Source organism: Panthera uncia, chromosome E1, assembly GCF_023721935.1.
Source record: "Panthera uncia isolate 11264 chromosome E1, Puncia_PCG_1.0, whole genome shotgun sequence".
Lineage (NCBI taxonomy): Eukaryota > Metazoa > Chordata > Mammalia > Carnivora > Felidae > Panthera > Panthera uncia.
The window spans coordinates 58641194-58658218 of NC_064814.1; the positions used below are offsets into that span (position 1 = coordinate 58641194).

The window sequence follows — 17025 nt, forward strand, 5'->3', positions numbered from 1 at the left end:
CCCCCCCCCCCCCCCCCCCCCCCCCCCCCCCCCCCCCCCCCGCCACCCGGCTCCCGCACTGGGTTCCCGCACTGGGACGACTCTCGCAGTGCGCCATGATTTCTTTGGTAAGCCCAAGGCCCTGTTTCAGTTTGCGTTCCTCCCTTTCTTGGCTTCCTCTGTCTGCCTCACACCTTCTCGTGCTTCCTGAGCCTTTTGCTTTGCTCTGCATGGTGGGATTGGCGGTGGGGTCAGCAGGGGCCACAGGCACTCCTGGCTCCAGGGTGGGGTTGGGGCTCGAGTAGGGAGCTGCAGTGCTGAGCCCCCCAGCCGCCTCCCTCCGAGCACACCCTGGACAGGTGGGGGGGGGGCGGGCCACATCCGAGGCCAGGGGGTGCAGATGGGGACAGTCGTCAGAACCCACTCTGCGCACACCGTGTGTGTCGGGGGTCTCGTCTCACGATCGCCTCATACCGGGGGTGGGGGGGGCTGGTGAATGGGAGGAACAGACCCTGGGTCTCTGGGGCTTTCTGTCCCAACAGATGAGGTTCAGTCCTTTGGAGTTGCTGTGGCGCGCCTGCAAAGCTCAGACGGCGGGGTCCACTTTGGGGCTGGCTTACAGGGGCCGGGTCGGCCCCTCTGGGCACCAACCCCAGGGAGCGTGTCCTCCCCGCTCTCCCTTACCCCTGCCTCCTGCTGTCCCCACCGCGGCGGGCCAGGTTCCCCCAGCCCTGCTCCTGGCCCCGGTGGAGGGCCGCGCCTACCATGGGGCCATCCCATCTTCTTGGCCGGGGGCTCTCTGCCGTCCTGAGCTGCCTTCTCTGTCCCCATCACCACAGCACCAACCGCTGTTCTCCCGGGGACGGCCCTGCAAAGGGTCTGCCTCCCGAAGAGCGAGGGGAGACAGGAGGATGCTGGCAGAGAGGACAGATTGAGGTGGTCCTTGGGGCCAGCTCACGCTGGTGCCGGCTGGGCCCTGCAGCACACTGGCCTCACGTGGATAGCCACGGGAGCTCAACCCGGGCTATCCGTGCCCATTGAGGCAGCAGGCCCTCCTCAGTACCCTCCAGGGGCTGTTCTGGGCTTGCATCCCTGACCGCGTTGTTGGGTTGAGAGCCCGCCTGAGGAGCCGCAGAGATCCCTCTGCAGGGATTGTCTGGCTTCCCGGAGACCAGACTGCTGGCCTCGCGCCCTCGCCTCTGCCCTCCCAGGGCTGAGCCACCCCCCAGGGAGGATTTTTGGTACTCTGGGGCAGGTACAGTAGTGTCAGGGTCTGGCCTCGCCAGGCACAGGTAATCTCTCTGTGCCTTTTGTTGCAGGAATGGGCAAGGAAGTGGGGAACCTGCTGCTGGAGAACTCACAGCTTCTAGAAACCAAGTAAGGACTCCTGTCTGGCACAGGGCTTGCTGAGATGGCCCTCCCCCAGGGCCGGGCCTCCCTGTAGCAACCCAGAGCTGTGACCTCGCAGCCCCTTGGAGGCCCCCATCATAGCGAGCAGGCTGGCTCACGCAGAGCCCTCGTCTTTCTGCCTTTCCAAAGAAACGCTCTGAATGTGGTGAAGAATGACCTCATCGCCAAGGTGGACCAGCTGTCCGGGGAGCAGGAGGTGCTGAAAGGGGACCTGGAAGCTGCCAGACAGGCCAAAGCCCGGCTGGAGGGCCGCATCAAGGACCTGGAGGAGGAGTTGAGGAGGTGAGCGTAGGCCTGGAGGCTCCTGGGAGGAGGAGGGGCCAGGCCCGCCCCCCACCCCAGTCCTCTCCTCCCCCGGGCGGCAGCCTCACCTCCTCTCTGTTCCAGCTCACTTGTGGGCCTCCTCTCCCCATCCTCCCGGGAGTCCCCCAGGAGGCATGGATGTCGCGCCTTGGGTGTCCTGCCACTCTCATGCCTTATGTTTATTGAGGAGGAGGGAGTTCAGGCACCCAGGAAGCTCTGGGGTCCCCTCCCCAGCACTCTGCACCTCCCTGTGGCTTCTCTTCCAGCCTGATGCTCATCCGAGGGGTGCCTGTAGCTCCAGACCGGAGTGGGGATGTGACAGGAGGGGGGGACAGGCGGCACTTGTCGGGCCTGCAGGTGCCGCACACCTGTCTGGGGCCGGCCTGCGACCCTGCCGCCTGTGCACGTGGCCCTGCCTGCCCGTTAGCCAGGCCCCACGGCCCTGCTGGGCAGCCAGGAGAGACATCTGGGCTTCCGGGTGTGAGCTAGCAGGGCTGTGGGCTTCCGCCCCCCCCCTCCCCACAGTCACATTTCCCTCCTCGTCCTGCAGAGTGAAGTCAGAAGCCATCATCGCCCGCCGCGAACCCAAAGAAGAGGTGGAGGATGTAAGCAGCTATCTCTGTACAGAATTGGTATATTCCACTATTAACATGCGGGGCAGGGGGGGCGGGTGGTGCTGGGTGGGCTCCCGGGGCGCGCTAATTCTCTGGGTCTCTGGGCCCTCCTCATCCTTCCTCTGTCAGCTCCTCTGCCCCTTCTTAGTGGGAACCCCCGTTCAGCCTGTGGGCCCCCCCTGAGGTGCAAGGAATGTTCTCAGGAGCCCTCTGCTCCTTGGGGGTTCGTACCTGACATACAGGGAATGTTTGTAGGGGCCTTTGCCCGTAATTCGCGGACCCCTTCTGGCCTCCTTTCCGGAATAGAGCCCAGGTCCGGTGACTGGGCCGCTTTCCTGCAGGAGAGGGTGGGGCCCAGCTCCTCGTCCCAAAGTGAGTGGTGCGTCCTGGCCGCACCTCTTGTCAGCTCCTAGCTTCGGGGGTGTCAGGGTGCTGCTCACGTAGCAGCCATCCGAGACGCAGTAGGTGCTCCTTCAGCCCAGTGAACCCCACCCCCGGGAGCAGAAACAAAGGTGCGGGTGAATCGTGGACCCACGGGAGGCATCGATCGGAGCCCTTGCCTCCTTGCGTGGGGCCGGGGTCTCATGCTCTCTGGCCCAGCAGCTCCCCCTGGCCCCTCACCCCTGTGCCAGCCTGTAGCATCCCAGGACACAGCTCCTCGGAGCGGACTTGGTCCTGCCACAGCACCCACAGACGGCAGACCCCACACATCTGCCAGAACCTCCCACGTCCTACTCGGACGTGTGACCCCGGGTCCTGCTCACTGCATCTTCCCTAGAACCTGTCTTCCCATGGTTCCACCTGGGACCGGCCTCACCTGTTAGCGTTGACGGACGGTTCCACCTGGGATCGCCAGGGTGTCCAGGGGCCGTGTCGTAGCCCTCAAGTGTATCGTGTGACCTTTTGGGGGCGGGCAGGCCCCCGGCATCTCCTGCCCCCTGCCCACACCCTCCCCGCCACGTTTCCTGAGGCTCCGTGGGAACCCGCCCTGGGATTCGCCCACACCTGGGCCGGCCCGGTGAGGAAGCGCAGTGTGAGTCGGCCCGCAGGCCCCTCGCTGGCTGACCGGCCGCGCCCCCCCCCCCCCCCCCCAGGACAAGATCCCCATGGCGCAGCGCCGCCGCTTCACGCGGGTGGAGATGGCGCGTGTGCTCATGGAGCGGAACCAGTACAAAGAAAGGCTGATGGAGCTTCAGGAGGCCGTGCGGTGGACCGAGATGATCAGGTGGGTCCCCCAGGCTGCCCTTGGGGTTCTGGAAGGCACCCCCATCTCCCTTTGTGATCTGTGACCCCCAGAGGAGGCCCGGACGGTGGGATTGAGTTTGGTCTGCACCCCAGCCCCGTGTCTCATAGGAGGACTGGAGGGGCCTCACGGGAGCCTGTTTGGGGGCCCCGACCCGGCCAGGGGCTAGAGCTGGGCTGGGGCCTGTTGGGCCTGGTGTGATGGAACCCCTCGGGGGATTTGAACCGACCCACGCAGGGACCCCTCTTCCCCGAGGCTCCATTCCTGGCCACGGGGAGGGCCCCCCCCGCCCCACCCCCGCCCCACCCCCTGAGAAGGTCCTGGGCAAGCGAAGCCAGAAGAGTCCCGCAACAGCGGTGCAGGGTTTGACTGGGTAGGGCCCAGAGCGGGTGTGGTGTGTGGGCAAGTCCACTGGACGCTGGCCGAGCGGGGCTCCTTCCCGGCCCCTCCTCGCAGAGCATCCCGAGAGCATCCGTCTGTCCAGGAGAAGAAGAAGTCCACCATCTGGCAGTTGTGAGTTGGGGCGCCGGGGTGGGGTGGGGGCAGGGACGGCTCCCCACTGGCCGCCCCTCACTTCCCATGCCTCCGCTGGCAGCTTCAGCCGCCTCTTCAGCTCCTCCTCCAGCCCCCCTCCGGCCAAGCGCTCCTATCCCTCGGTGAACATTCACTACAAATCACCCACCACGGCCGGCTTCAGCCAGCGCCGCAGCCATGCCATGTGCCAGATCTCGGCTGGTAGCCGGCCTCTGGAGTTCTTCCCCGATGAGTGAGTGTCTCCCACTGGCCTGCGTGGGGGCGGGGGGCGTGGAGGACACGGTGTGTCCCGGGGCCTCTCCCCTCTGGGCTCCGAGGCCCGAGCGGGAGGCCTGTGCTGGAGGCGGGGTCCCTGGTGGGAAGGAGGCTAACCTCTCTGTGCCCACACCCTGACGGGGCGCCCCAGGTGTCCCTCCCCTCAGTCCCTGCACAAAGTCTCTCAACTGTGCTCCCCTGCCCTGGGTGACCCCCCCCAACCCCTCCTGGCCTGCGCACCTGCGCCCCACAGGGACGCTTGGAGCTGATGGGAAGTTTACCAGCAAGGTTAGCTTTCTTCCGGGGAATAGGCATCCTTTGGAATTTTATGTTTTCCTTAGTTTTGATACCAAGAATCTGGCTCCAGGGCAGAAGTGGGGAATTCTGTGTCTTGCATCAGAAGACTGATGTTGCCCTGCAAAGGGTTGGGGGCGGGGGGGGGGTGGGGGGGGAGGGCACCTCACTGCAGGGCGCTGCCAGCCAGCCCTCGGTGGCAGCAACCGCCGAACGGGCACCGGGGTATGGGGCGCACGCCCCACAGGGCAGACCCGCACGGCTGAGGAGTAACCTGCCGCGTCTCCTGCCCAGTGACTGCACTTCGTCCGCCCGCCGGGAGCAGAAGCGCGAGCAGTACCGGCAGGTGCGCGAGCACGTGCGCAATGACGACGGGCGGCTGCAGGCCTGCGGCTGGAGCCTGCCGGCCAAGTACAAGCAGGTGCTGCAGGGGGCGCGGGGCACGGGGTGGGGTGGGGAGGGTGCTGGGGCAGCCCTGCAGTGCCCCCGCGGCCCTTCCTGCCCGGGGCCGGCCCTCTGCCCCGCGCCTCGCGCCCACGTGGCCGCTCGGCCTTGTGGTTGCAGCTGAGTCCCAATGGGGGCCAGGAGGACACGCGGATGAAGAACGTGCCTGTCCCCGTGTACTGCCGCCCTCTGGTGGAGAAGGACCCAACCATGAAGGTGAGCCGGCCCAGTGGGCCTGGCACGTGGGGGTGGGCGGGAGCACCTGTCTCGGGCCCCGCCGCCCCCAGGGGCCAGCGGAGGGGACTGGGCTCCTGACCACACGACCCTTCTCCCAGCTGTGGTGTGCTGCGGGCGTCAACCTGAGTGGGTGGAAGCCGAGTGAGGACGACGCCGCGAATGGAGTCAAGCCCCCGCCAGGCCGTGACCCTCTGACCTGCGACCGGGAAGTGGAAGGAGAGACCAAGAGCAATCACACGTCCCCCGAGAAGAAGGTCAGAGTGGAAGGCAGGGCCAGGGACACCTGCTTTGCTGCCGTGTGTGTACTCGGGCTGTGCCCGGCACTGGAGTCTTGTTGGGGGTGACAGAGACAGGGTGACTAGGGCCAGGGCTGGAGACTGGGCTCATCTGAGGACCCACCCCCTGTCCAGCGCACGCGGGGCCTGTGCTTTGTTCTCGGCGGGTGGGGAAGTGTGGAGGCCCAGACGCTCTGCAGGCGGTAGGGCTGGAGGGGTCGGGCCACCGGGCGCATCTCTGTCCTTGCGAGCTGTGCACAGGAGGGTGGCAGAAAATGATTCATCCACGGGTCCTTGTTCTGTGGCCTAGGCTGACTTGGGGGGCAGGGACTTAGACTCAGGAGCTCAGTTCTCCATGGGAGTGAGGCCACACATGCCAGCAGTCTTGGTAGAAAGTCCAGTCCTGAGTTTTTGTCGCCCTGCTACAAGGGAGGACAGCCGTCTCCCCTAAGGCCACAGGCAAGGTTATCTCCCGATAGAGTCCAGGTGGCCCCACCGCCCCGTGCGGCTGCTGGTGTGGCCCGCACCCGGCACCAGCCCCCGTCTCCTGTGCCCCAAAACAGGCAAGAGAGCTCCCCGAGGTGGATGCCACCTCCAGCCGCGTGTGGATCCTCACCAGCACCCTGACCACCAGCAAGGTGGTCATCATCGATGCCAACCAGCCGGGCACCGTGGTGGACCAGTTCACCGTCTGCAATGCCCACGTCCTGTGCATCTCCAGCATTCCAGGTGAGGGCCAGCCCCGCGCGGACGCCCACACCCACAGCGCCGGGGTCTGCGCCGCTCCGCACGTGGCTGCGACATAGAGGCGGCCCCGGCCTTGCTTGGGACACGATGTGGACACTCGGGAGCCTGTGGGGGTGTCCCCATTAGTGTTGTGAACAACTGGCGAGACCCAAGGTGAGGCCCACTCACCCAACTGGAAGGAGATGCGTTGGGCCCCGGGACAGACGGAAACGTCAGTCGGGTGCTCAACGTGGACCTACTGGGGGGCCCAGCTCCCACTGCCTGGCCGCAGCAGGGAGAGCTGGGCCCCCCCCCACCAGGCTTGGCTCTGCCGCACGCCAGCACCTGGGGGTGGCCAGGGCCCTGCCGGGGTCCATTTGCTGAGATGACTCCAAGCTCCTCAGACTTCTTAAGGTTCTGTCACGTGACCACAGCCCTTTGTTCAGAGACCAGAGTCTCACTACTCCACTCTCGCAGGCCTCCCAGGCCTCCAGGTAGCGGTGGCCTGCAGGCCCCCGTGCTGAGGCTGGGCTGGCCTGAGAGGAGAGCCTGGGGCCCGCCTCCTCCCCCAGCACCCACACCGGGACAGGAGCCCTGGGTGTGGTCTTGTAGTAGGGGCTTCTTGGTGAGGAGTGACGGGGCCGTGACTCTCCCCCCCCCAGCGGCCAGTGACAGCGACTACCCTCCGGGGGAGATCTTCCTGGACGGCGACGTAAACCCAGAAGACTCCAGTGCAGACGGTGTGCTGGCGGGTATCACCCTGGTGGGCTGTGCCACCCGCTGCAATGTGCCACGCAGCAACTGCTCCTCCCGAGGGGACACCCCGGTGCTGGACAAGGGCCAAGGTGAGTCTGGGCCCGAGCCCGGGCGGCTAGCTTCTCTGCGCCCCGTGTTCCTCCCCACTGCCCAGCCGGCCAGGCTCACCTTCTCCTCACGCAGGGGAGGTGGCTGCCGTCGCCAACGGGAAGGTCAACCCAGCTCAGTCCACGGAAGAGGCCACAGAAGCCACGGAGGTGCCAGACTCTGGGCCCAGCGAGGCGGAGGCAGCTGCGGTGCGGCCCGGGCCCCTCACGGAGCACGTCTTCACTGACCTGGCCCCCACCCCGGCCCCCAGCACGCAGCCTGGCAGGTGGGCGATCTCGGGACGGGGCAGACAGAGGGGAGGGAGACTGGCAGAGGCGGGCGGGGACGGGCTTCCACAGGCCACCCCGGAGCCGCAATCCTTCCTGCAGTGAGAACGGGCAGGAGGCCGACACGGGGGGTGTGCAGCCGGAGCCGGAGCCCAGCGCAGACCCTGCGGGGGCCAGCACCAGCGCTGCCCCCACTATGTGGCTGGGAGCCCAGAACGGCTGGTAGGTGGGGCCCTGGGGCCGCGGTGGGGCAGGGTCCCCGGGCAAGCACCCCTGCCCACCACCGCCTCCTCCCACAGGCTCTACGTGCACTCGGCTGTGGCCAACTGGAAGAAGTGTCTGCACTCCATCAAGCTGAAGGACTCCGTCCTGAGCCTGGTGTATGTGACCGCCAGCAGAGGCCAGGGCACGGGAGGGGCCCGGGGTGGCCTGGCCTCCACCCGCTCACCACCATTCCGTTGCAGGCACGTGAAAGGGCGAGTGCTGGTGGCCCTGGCGGACGGAACGCTGGCCATCTTCCACCGAGGCGAAGGTGAGGCCCGGGCCGAGCAGCCACCCCTGTGTGAGCGGAGGTGGGCCCCGGCCAGGTGTGAGCAGGTGTCTTGGGCTCTCTGCAGATGGCCAGTGGGACCTGAGCAACTACCACCTGATGGACCTGGGCCACCCACACCACTCCATCCGCTGCATGGCCGTCGTGTACGACCGCGTCTGGTGCGGCTACAAGAACAAGGTGCACGTCATCCAGCCCAAGACGATGCAGATCGAGGTGAGTGCTGGCGGCAGGAGGGTGTCCGTGCAGGGGCGGTCAGCTGGTGTCACTCCCAACGTGCCTTCTAACAGGCACTGGGGGCTTCGTGGGGTCGCGGGAGACGTGCTCGGGGAGACGACGTCACCGGCTAGGCTGCGAGTGCGTCTGTGCGGATCCCACCTGCTGCTGTACTCTGTGACAAGTCAGAGTGACACCACGTGGGCCCCACATGCCTCCCCTCGGCCACCTGGCCGTGCACAGAGGGGGCCGGTGGGTGGCGACAGCTCCTCCTAGGAGCCTGGACCTTGAGGAGCAAAGCAGGCAGTAGAGGGGAAGTTGCAGTGACCCGGTGGCCGTGGTGGGGTCAGAGTACCCCCCCCCCCCCCCCCCCCCTGACACAAGCTGCTGTGACTGCACAGAAATCATTTGACGCCCACCCACGGCGGGAGAGCCAGGTCCGGCAGCTGGCGTGGATCGGCGACGGGGTGTGGGTGTCCATCCGCCTGGACTCCACGCTGAGGCTCTACCACGCCCACACCCACCAGCACCTGCAGGACGTGGACATCGAACCCTATGTCAGCAAGATGCTGGGTGAGAGGCTGCGACGGCTCGGGGGGCGGGCAGGGAGGGCCCCTGGCCCCACCATGCTGACTCCCCCCGCTCCCCCCCCCCCCCCCCGGCACAGGCAAGCTGGGCTTCTCCTTCGTGCGCATCACAGCCCTGCTCATCGCGGGGAACCGCCTCTGGGTGGGCACCGGCAACGGCGTCGTCATCTCCATCCCGCTGACCGAGAGTGAGTCACCCCCCACCGACGGCTGCCGCCAAAGGGCAAGAGTCAGGGCCGGGGTTGCGGGGTGGGCTCTGCTGGGCCGTACCGGGGGGACGGGGTGCCTCCCGGGCTGCGGCCTTGCCCCGCGCCTCCCCCCCCCCCCCCTCCGCCCCTCCCGTGACTCCTCTCCTGTCTCTTCCATGTTCCGTCCCCCACATCTTCCCCAGCCGTGGTCCTGCACCGAGGCCAGCTCCTGGGGCTCCGGGGTAAGTCAGAGCACCTGTCTCCCGCCCCTAGAGGGAAGCCCCCACCTGAGAGACCCTGTGGGTCAAGGCCGGCCTGGCCCCTCGGCGAGGGCGCACTCCCACCCTCTGCCCCTCGCCCGCTAGAGATCTGGTCTCCTACTCAGGCTCGGGTCCTGGGGCCCCGCTCTCTCTCCAGCCAACAAGACCTCCCCCACCTCCGGAGAGGGGGCCCGTCCGGGGGGTGTCATCCACGTGTACGGTGACGACAGCAGCGACAAATCAGCCAGCAGCTTCATCCCCTACTGCTCCATGGCCCAGGCCCAGCTCTGCTTCCACGGGCACCGCGACGCCGTCAAGTTTTTCGTCTCCGTGCCAGGTGAGGAGGGGCCGGGCCCAGCCCCGCTGCAGGGCCGTGCGTGGCCTCCCTTCGGCTGCCCCGCTGAGGTCCCTGTGCCCCGACAGGGAACGTGTTGGCCACTCTCAACGGCAGCGTGCTCGACAGCCCGTCCGAGAGCCCCGGGCCGGCCGCCCCTGCCTCTGAAGCCGAGGGCCAGCAGCTGAAGAACGTGCTGGTGCTGAGTGGCGGGGAGGGCTACATCGACTTCCGCATCGGTGAGTGGGCGCTGCCCGGGTCAGCGCGTCCCCAGCAGGGCCGTCTCATCACCGCGGCTGCTGTCTCCCTAGGCGACGGAGAGGACGACGACACGGAGGAGAGCGCGGGGGACGTGAGCCAGGTGAAGCCCTTGCTGTCCAAGGCCGAGCGCAGCCACATCATCGTGTGGCAGGTGTCCTACAGCCCCGAGTGAGGCTTCGGCTTCCGGCGCCCCTCCTGCCCGACGCCAACGTGTACATACGACCCCGCCCGCCTGCCCACTGCCCGCCCTGCAGGCAGCCCGGCGCCAGCCCCTCTTCTAACCTCTCAACCTGCAGCTTTCACCTTACGGCCGGGCGTCCCCGACAGCGGGCGGCAACGTGGGTCAGGGAGGCAGGGAATCCGGGTGGCACTCTCACCAGGGAGGGGAAGAACCTCTCCAGACAGACGTGCTTTCCCCGGCAGCTTGTGGCCGGCCCCCCATCCCAAGTTCCCACGTCCCAGGGGCCCTTTGGGGCCAGAGCGAGGCAGGATCCCGTGGTAGGTCAGGCTGGGAGGAGGCCCTACAGGCAGCTCCCAGCTCCCCCCGGGGCCCCCCCCACTTCCCGTGCTCCTGGAGCAGGAGGCAGGGATTTCCGCCCGCCAAGTCTTCCCAGCCGGAGCCCACTAGCCTTTGCCTGCTGCCTGAAGGGGGGGCCTGACCCTAGGGGGGCCGGCCCAGCCACTAGCCTTCCCTGGACGCTCCCCACCCTGCTCCCTGCCACCCCGGGAACTGGCATGAAAGCGCGTGACCAGCCTGCCTAAGGCAGCTGCCCTCTTTCTGCTCGCTCTGTCGGGCAGGAGACCCCCCCCCCCTCCCCGGCAGGAGCAGGCTCTGGAGTCCTACCCATCCCAGAAACCCCTAGGGTGGAATTTCTCAGGCTGCCAGGGCAAGCCCAGGCCTCAGGAAGAAGGGGGAGGCCCCTGGCCTCTCCTGGGGTCAGTCCTAAGATACAGGCTCAGCCTCAGGGTGACAGGGGAACTTGTCTGGGGACTGCCTCCCACAGTTTCCAAGGAGCCCAGCTCCCGAGACACACTCTAAGTGCCTAGGGCTGGCAGTGTGGCCGGCTCTGGGTGTGGATGGCCACTTGCTTTGAGGGGTGCCGCCCTGGACTGCTGCTCCCTGAACCTACCGGAGAGGGGCGCTGGTTGGGGCAGCCCCCGGCCCTGCTGCCTACCCACCTCCCACCAGAGAAGCACACATCTCCGGCAGCCTCCCCAGGAGCCCAGCCGGCCTGGCCACAGCCCCGTGCAGCTGCAGGCTTCCCCCCACCACCCTGCCACCCTCCACTGTGATGTACGTTCAGTCCCTTGTCTGTTCCCACAGGCCGTGCAGTGACTCGGGGGCTAGCTGGGTGGGTGCGGCTGGGGGGAGGGGCTGGGCGGACATTCTCCTCAGGCTTTGGCCCTGCAAGCAAACCCACGTATCTGCTCTGTATGTAATAAATGTCTTAACACGTAGCTCTGTGTCCCTGGGCCCAGACCGACGTGAGCATAAGCACTTCACTTTATTGTAAACAGAGGTGCCGGCCAGCCTCAGCGCTGGCCCGAGTGCGTTTCCAGGCGGGTCGCAAACCGGACGGCCCCTGGGGCCCGCGGGCAGGGCTACTCGTACAGCCAGTGCCCGGCGCTGTCCTCCCAGCACAGCAGCTCCTCGCCGCGGAACCAGAGGGCGATCTCGCGGCGGGCGCTCTCCACCGAGTCGCTGCCGTGGATCACGTTCCTGCGGGAGAGCCGCGTGAGCGCCGGCGGCCGCCGGGGCGTCGCGACGGGCTGGGCGCAAGCTCTGGCGGCCTTACTTGCCAACCTCGACGCAGAAGTCCCCGCGGATGGTGCCGGGCAACGCGTCGGCCGGGTCCGTGGCCCCGATGAGGGCCCGCGAGGCGCGCACCACGTCCAGCCCCTGCCACACCTGTGAGCGGGTCGGCGGGGTGCTCGGCGCGAGGCCAGGGACGGACCGCCCACCCGCCCTCCCGTCCGCGGCCGGCACTCACCATAGCCACCACCGGCCCCGAGCCCATGTAGTCCACCAGGCGGCCGTAGAAGGGGCGCTCGCGCAGTTCGGCGTAGTGCTCACGCAGCAGTTCCTCCGAGGCCTGCGGCGGGCCGGGGTGGGGTCGGGCCGCGCGCGCCGGGACCCCCGCCCGCTCCCCCCTGCGCCCCGCCCCCGCCCTCCCTCACCTGCACCAGCTTCAGCGCCACCAGCTTGAAGCCTTTCCTCTCGAAGCGCCGCACGATCTCGCCCACGAGCCGCCGCTGCACGCCGTCGGGCTTCACGGCCAGGAAGGTGCGCTCGTGCACGCCGGCGCAGGCTGCGGGGACCCGCGGGGCGCGGCGCGTCAGGCCCGTCCGCCCCCCGCCTCTGCCCCGGCGGCCCGCCCCGGCCCACGCCGCTCACCCGCCGGGAAGAGGTGGGCCAGCACCGTCAGCACCAGGCAGATCATGATGGCGGCGGCGGTGGTGGCAGCGGCTCGGACCGGGCGGGGCCTGCGCTTAAAGGGGCCGGGCCGCGGCCGGGAGGGCGGGCGCTGCGGCTCACGCCCACCCCAGGACCCCCGCGACACCCGCCGGGCGCTCCCCAAGCCCCAGACTCCTCCAACCCAGCCCCAAACTCAAAGAAACCACACCCCGAGGCTATGGCTTCTGCCTTTATTCGCGTGCAGTCTGCCCGAGTCCCGGCAGAGGCCGCACGCGACGGGGACGGGGAAAGAGCCTGGAAGGTACAGGCGCCAGCGCGAGGGCTGCACACGGCCAGCCCCGCGGCCCGCGGCTTCCCCCCAGCAGTCATCACAGAGCTGGGGGACAAAGGAAAGACACAGGGGCAACGGCCCGTCCGTTTCAGCACAAGTCGCGGGGGGCGGGTCGGATGCAAGCTCCCGGGGGTTCATTCTCGCTCTCACACCGGGGCCCAGCGCCGTACGCTTCCCCGACAGCCTGCCCGCTCTGGCGTTTTACACCGCAGCGGCCTTGGCCCTTTTCTTCGCCTCCTGTTTCGCAGGGTAGTCCCAGGGATGCTCTCGCGTCCTCTCGAGATTCAGCATGGGCTCCTCGGTGCTGGTGTCCCCGCTCTTCCGTCGCTCCGCTAGAATCATGGCCCGGAGGAGCGGCGGGTAGGGCACGCGGCACTGAGCGTCCTCGGGCGGTGCCGGCGTGACAGCCGTGAAGGCCGCCTCCTCGTGCTTGGGCACCAGCCGCCAGTCGTGGTGCATGACCTGCGCGATCTCCCGGGCCTCGCTCTCCGTGTGTCCTGGGAAAGAGGGCCGGCGCGCATCGCACACACGCTCGCGGGGCAGGCTGCGGCCGACGACCACCCCACCCGGGGCCCCAACGCCTCACCTTTGAAGGTCAGGATGCCCCAGGCCTTGCCGTGCTCCAAGTTCTGCAAAGCAAGGGCAGAGGGAGGCGGTCGGCTCAAAGCGCGCGCGCGGCCCCGGAGGCGGTGGCGGGGGACGGGGCGCGCGCTCGCACCTGCGCCGTGTAGTCGGGCCGCACGCGCGTGAGGCGCCAGTAGCACGGCTCGTCGTGCTGCCACAGCCAGGACTTGCGCGTCACGAGGCGGCCCAGGCCGAAGAGCGGCAGGCGACTGAGCAGCTGCAGCAGGCTGCTCTCGCGGCGCACGTCGGCCCAGGCGCGCGCGGGCAGCCGGCGGCCCGAGTGCGGCCGCGTCAGCGTCCCGTAGTCCAGCGCATAGCGCTGCGAGTCGCGCGGCCGCTCCCGTTGCTCCCGCAGGGCCCGCACGCGACGGGCCAGCTCGGCGATGAGCCGCGGCCGCAACTTCTTCCGCGCCATGGTCCGCGCCCCGCCGACCGGAAGCCGCTCCGCCGCCGCCGGAAGCGGCCGGTGTCCCGCGCAAAGGCGTCCGGGCTCGGCCGGAAGTCAGTTGGAGGCCGGGCCGGCCATGTCGCGGACGGATGCGGGGAGGGCGGGGAGCTCGCGCCGGGGCGGGTGTCTGCGGCGTCCCCCGACATGGGAGGTCTCGGACTCGGACGCCGAGGGCCCCGCGGGCGCGGAGGAGGGTGCGAGGGTGCCCGGCTCGGCAGAGGAGCGCAGGGCGGCGGCCAAGGCGCTGCGGCCCGAGCAGGCCCTGCGGCGCGTGGCGGTGCGCGTGGACCCAGGTGCGGGCGGGCGCGGGGAGTGGCCGCGGGACCCAGAACCTCCCCCTGCGGGCGCCCCAGGGGCAGCCGCATCCCCAAGGCCGCCTCCCGTCCAGGAATTGGCGTGGGTTTCCTGGCGGGGACGCGTGTGGCCTGGGGGCGACCAGATGGTGGCCTCGCCCGTGGGGCAGGGAAGTAGTGACCGCTGTGTTCTTGCGGCCTTTCGCAGCCGTTCTGGAAGATGCTGGTGCTGGCATCCTGCTGGAGGCCCTGAGCACTCTGGGCTGTGAGTACCAAGTGGAAACCCAGCGCCTGGCCCGGAGCCTCAGGTGGACCAGAGCAAAGCCGGATTCTTGCCCCCGCACCGTGAGTGTCCTGGTTTGTATAGAGTACGATTCTGGCCAGAGTGTTTTATGTGCGAGGCTTCACACACCCTGCACATTTTACAGATGGGTAAACTGGGAAGGAAGAACACTGAGTGGGTGGGGCCCAAGCTACTGTGCTGGGAAGTTGCAGGGCTCCTGTCCTTAGAACCCGACTGGCCTTGCACCTGGCAGGGGATGGGACATGGGTTTTTTAGTAGAGTAGTTCTGGTGGAGCCTGGGATTGACTGTGGCCGGGAGCCTCAGAGCCACCTGGGTGCCCCACAGGTGCCTTCTGAGGTGTGGGACGCGGGTGAACAACAGGATTTCCTACTGCTCCTGGAGCCTGAGGAGTTTCTGCAGGGCGTCAACCAGCTGACCCAGGTGCTCTGGTGGGGGCGGTAGTCGTCCACAAATCTCCAGGGGCTGGGTTTCTTAGCATGGGGGAGCTGTTCTGCCTGTCTCCCTTCCCTGCTTAAGGAGAGAGGGTCAGACAGGGCATGCATGCGGCAGTCTGGAGTTCTCCTCAGCAACTGTGGAGCTGTTGTGGGCGAGATGGAGAAGCCAAGTGGGTTCTTGGCCTGGAAGTGGATGGGAGCCACAGCCATTTCCACAGGATGAGAGTCAGGATGAGGAAGGTTTCCCAGAGAAACTAGAGAGAAGTCAGAGGCGTTCAATCAGACTCTTTGCAGGTTTTGCTGTCTGTTGTTAGGTACTTATCAAACGTGTCATATGCCAGCCACAGGGCAGGCTAGGGTGCAGGGAGAGAGCAGAAATGGGGGATGGGGACTCAGACTTGCTCTTTTCAGTACCTGGGACGTGCCCGGGGCTTTCACATATTCTTTGCCTTTGCTAGAGACATAAAGCCAGTTTCCAACCGGGTGACCAGAGAAAGACTGTGTCTGTTTTTCCCAGGACTCCTCAGTTACTTCCAAGCTCACTTTTTTCCTGTCTGCAAACTGGCTGTGGCCTGGTAGCCCGTGGGTCCTGCCTGCCACAGCCTCCAAAACCGGTGTGTTCATCCTTGGCTTGCAGACCTGTGGCCCACCCTGCTCGGTACCGTGGATCTCTCCTGAGGGCTCCGCCAGCCCCCACGTAGCCGTCATTGGGCTGGATGCCTACCTGTGGTACCGGTCGCCCTAATGCCTTCAATAGGCCCAGCTGGGATGGGAGGGTTCGGGGGAAAGGTGGTGGCTTTGGGGGTGGCTGTGACACAGCTGCCCCCCTTCCTTGGGCGGATCGGGGAAACAGAACTGGAGGGTGGGAATGGCAGGGTGGCGGGAGCCGGAGGGACAGGCAACCTCTGCTCAGGTCTCACCAGCCCAGCAACATCCACCAGACGAGGCAGCCGGAGACTGCAGCAGTGGCCCGTACGGCAGTGGCACTCAGCTGGCCCAGGGTGGAGGAGGTGAGGGCTGGTTGGGTGGGGTGAGGTGTTTGTTTGGCCTTGGTCCTGGAGCTTGGACTGCTCTCCAAGGCCCCACGGCCCCGATTTTGGTCCCAGGCGGCATGTGGGGTTGGTCTCAGCTGGGGGTCCCCGAGGGTGACCTCCGCTGACCCACTCTGGGCTCACATCCTCAGGCCCTGGTGCTCCTGCAGCTCTGGGCACACCTGGATGTGCTGCTGGTGGCCTCCTGGCAGGACCTGAGTCGGCACGTGTGCGCGTTCACCAAGGCCTTCGCGCAGCGCCCCCTCAAGTGCGTGACCGCCACCCTGACTGGTGGCTGCAGCTGGGAGGGGGGACAGGAGTGCCTGGAGAGGTGGTACCTTTCTGATAGCTTTGGGAGCGGGGAAGACTGAGGGCTTTGTTGAGCTTGGAGAGTGGCACGTTCAGAAGGTGAGAAGTTTCTAGAAGTTCCCCTGCATCCTCCTCTGTCTGCAGGCAGTACCGGGAGTCCCGTGCCTTTTCCTTCTGTGTGGCTGGACGCTGGGCAGGGGGTGAGCGAGTGGCAAGAGATGGCACAGGGCTTCGGGGGGTCTGGTGGCGGCAGATCAGGCAGTTCAACCGGGTCAGCCCGGCCGTGGCCGATGCTATTGTCACCGCCTTCCCCTCCCCCCGCCTTCTGCAGCAGGTGGGTCCCCCCGCTTCCCCCCCCCCCCCCACGTTTGGAGCCAGGTCCCCAGGACCTGCCCTGCTCATCCCCGTGCCTGCCCTAGGCCTACAGGACCTGCAACACAGAGCAGGAGCGCACGGCCCTCCTGGCTGACCTCCCCGTGAAGACGGGCGATGGTGCGCGGCCCCGCAGGGTGGGCCCTGACCTTGCCCGCCGCATCTGCCTCTTCTTGACCACGACCAGTCCTGAGCTCCTGCTGGACCTGGGCTCCTGACCACGTCCGCAGGACCAGAAGGGGGTACGCCGCCTGCCCTGCCTAGCAGGTTAACTGGAAACTACCACAGGCCGAGGGAAGGGAACAGCGCTGCATGTGGGGGATGGGAGGGTGGAGTGCTCAGTCAGGTCTGGCCCCCTGGCCCCGAGGGGGTGGTGCCGGGAGGAGCAGGAGATGACGCTCTTGCCAGGAGCTGCCACGCTGGCTGGAGAGGGTGGCGGCGAGGTTCCCCTGCCCCGGGTCCTGTCCACGGCGGCTACGGGCCTGGTGCCCCAGCGGAATGGTCAGGAAGGGGAAGAAGCGGTAAGACGGGGTCTTGCGGGAGGAAAGACAGCCAGGTTGTCTCCTGGAAAGCACCGTAATGCAGCTGGACCTGATAAGGAAGGAGCCCCAGGCCTCGTCCC

General features: G+C 67.4%; 4 protein-coding genes across 8 annotated transcripts in view; 2 read left to right on the forward strand and 2 right to left on the reverse strand.

Moving 5' to 3' along the window:
• Nucleotides 1-11114, forward strand: part of MAPK8IP3 (mitogen-activated protein kinase 8 interacting protein 3) — a 48004-nt gene extending 36890 nt beyond the window's left edge. For 2 of the 4 annotated variants that reach the window (XM_049637250.1, XM_049637251.1), the window contains exons 9-27: nt 1299-1356; nt 1519-1671; nt 2243-2324; nt 3401-3531; nt 4006-4062; nt 4145-4315; nt 4927-5053; nt 5197-5292; nt 5412-5567; nt 6152-6317; nt 6977-7159; nt 7254-7443; nt 7547-7666; nt 7744-7824; nt 7909-7976; nt 8062-8210; nt 8612-8985; nt 9189-9227; nt 9403-9564. In XM_049637250.1, coding sequence (XP_049493207.1) covers nt 1299-1356; nt 1519-1671; nt 2243-2324; nt 3401-3531; nt 4006-4062; nt 4145-4315; nt 4927-5053; nt 5197-5292; nt 5412-5567; nt 6152-6317; nt 6977-7159; nt 7254-7443; nt 7547-7666; nt 7744-7824; nt 7909-7976; nt 8062-8210; nt 8612-8985; nt 9189-9227; nt 9403-9469 — 2468 coding nt within the window. In that variant the 3' untranslated portion in view covers nt 9470-9564. Of the gene's footprint in view, nt 1-89; nt 108-1298; nt 1357-1518; nt 1672-2242; nt 2325-3400; nt 3532-4005; nt 4063-4144; nt 4316-4926; nt 5054-5196; nt 5293-5411; nt 5568-6151; nt 6318-6976; nt 7160-7253; nt 7444-7546; nt 7667-7743; nt 7825-7908; nt 7977-8061; nt 8211-8611; nt 8986-9188; nt 9228-9402; nt 9583-9668; nt 9819-9890 lie in introns of those variants that run through there. The other 2 variants (XM_049637253.1, XM_049637252.1) reach the window with 2 other exon arrangements.
• NME3 (NME/NM23 nucleoside diphosphate kinase 3) lies at nt 10893-12329 on the reverse strand. 2 transcript variants are annotated; one of them, XM_049637263.1, is made up of 5 exons: nt 12236-12329; nt 12019-12149; nt 11832-11933; nt 11645-11749; nt 10893-11560 (listed from the first exon to the last, which is right to left on the reverse strand). In XM_049637263.1, the coding sequence occupies exons 1-5, from the start codon at nt 12279-12281 to the stop codon at nt 11141-11143; spliced, it is 804 nt and encodes a 267-aa protein (XP_049493220.1). In that variant the 5' UTR covers nt 12282-12329; the 3' UTR covers nt 10893-11140. The 2 variants fall into 2 exon arrangements, with proteins under 2 accessions (XP_049493220.1, XP_049493221.1); XM_049637264.1 differs by having other exon boundaries at nt 11301-11560; nt 11637-11749; nt 12236-12317.
• Nucleotides 12330-12472: 143 nt separating this feature from the next.
• Nucleotides 12473-13628, reverse strand: MRPS34 (mitochondrial ribosomal protein S34). The gene is made up of 3 exons (XM_049637266.1): nt 13306-13628; nt 13174-13216; nt 12473-13084 (listed from the first exon to the last, which is right to left on the reverse strand). Exons 1-3 carry the CDS (start codon nt 13624-13626, stop codon nt 12789-12791), a joined length of 660 nt encoding a protein of 219 aa, XP_049493223.1. The 5' UTR covers nt 13627-13628; the 3' UTR covers nt 12473-12788.
• On the forward strand, nt 13595-16943 carry EME2 (essential meiotic structure-specific endonuclease subunit 2). The gene is made up of 8 exons (XM_049637267.1): nt 13595-13952; nt 14161-14297; nt 14582-14677; nt 15329-15420; nt 15605-15701; nt 15875-16053; nt 16176-16365; nt 16451-16943. Exons 1-8 carry the CDS (start codon nt 13595-13597, stop codon nt 16619-16621), a joined length of 1320 nt encoding a protein of 439 aa, XP_049493224.1. The 3' UTR covers nt 16622-16943.
• The last annotated feature ends 82 nt before the right edge of the window (nt 16944-17025 follow it).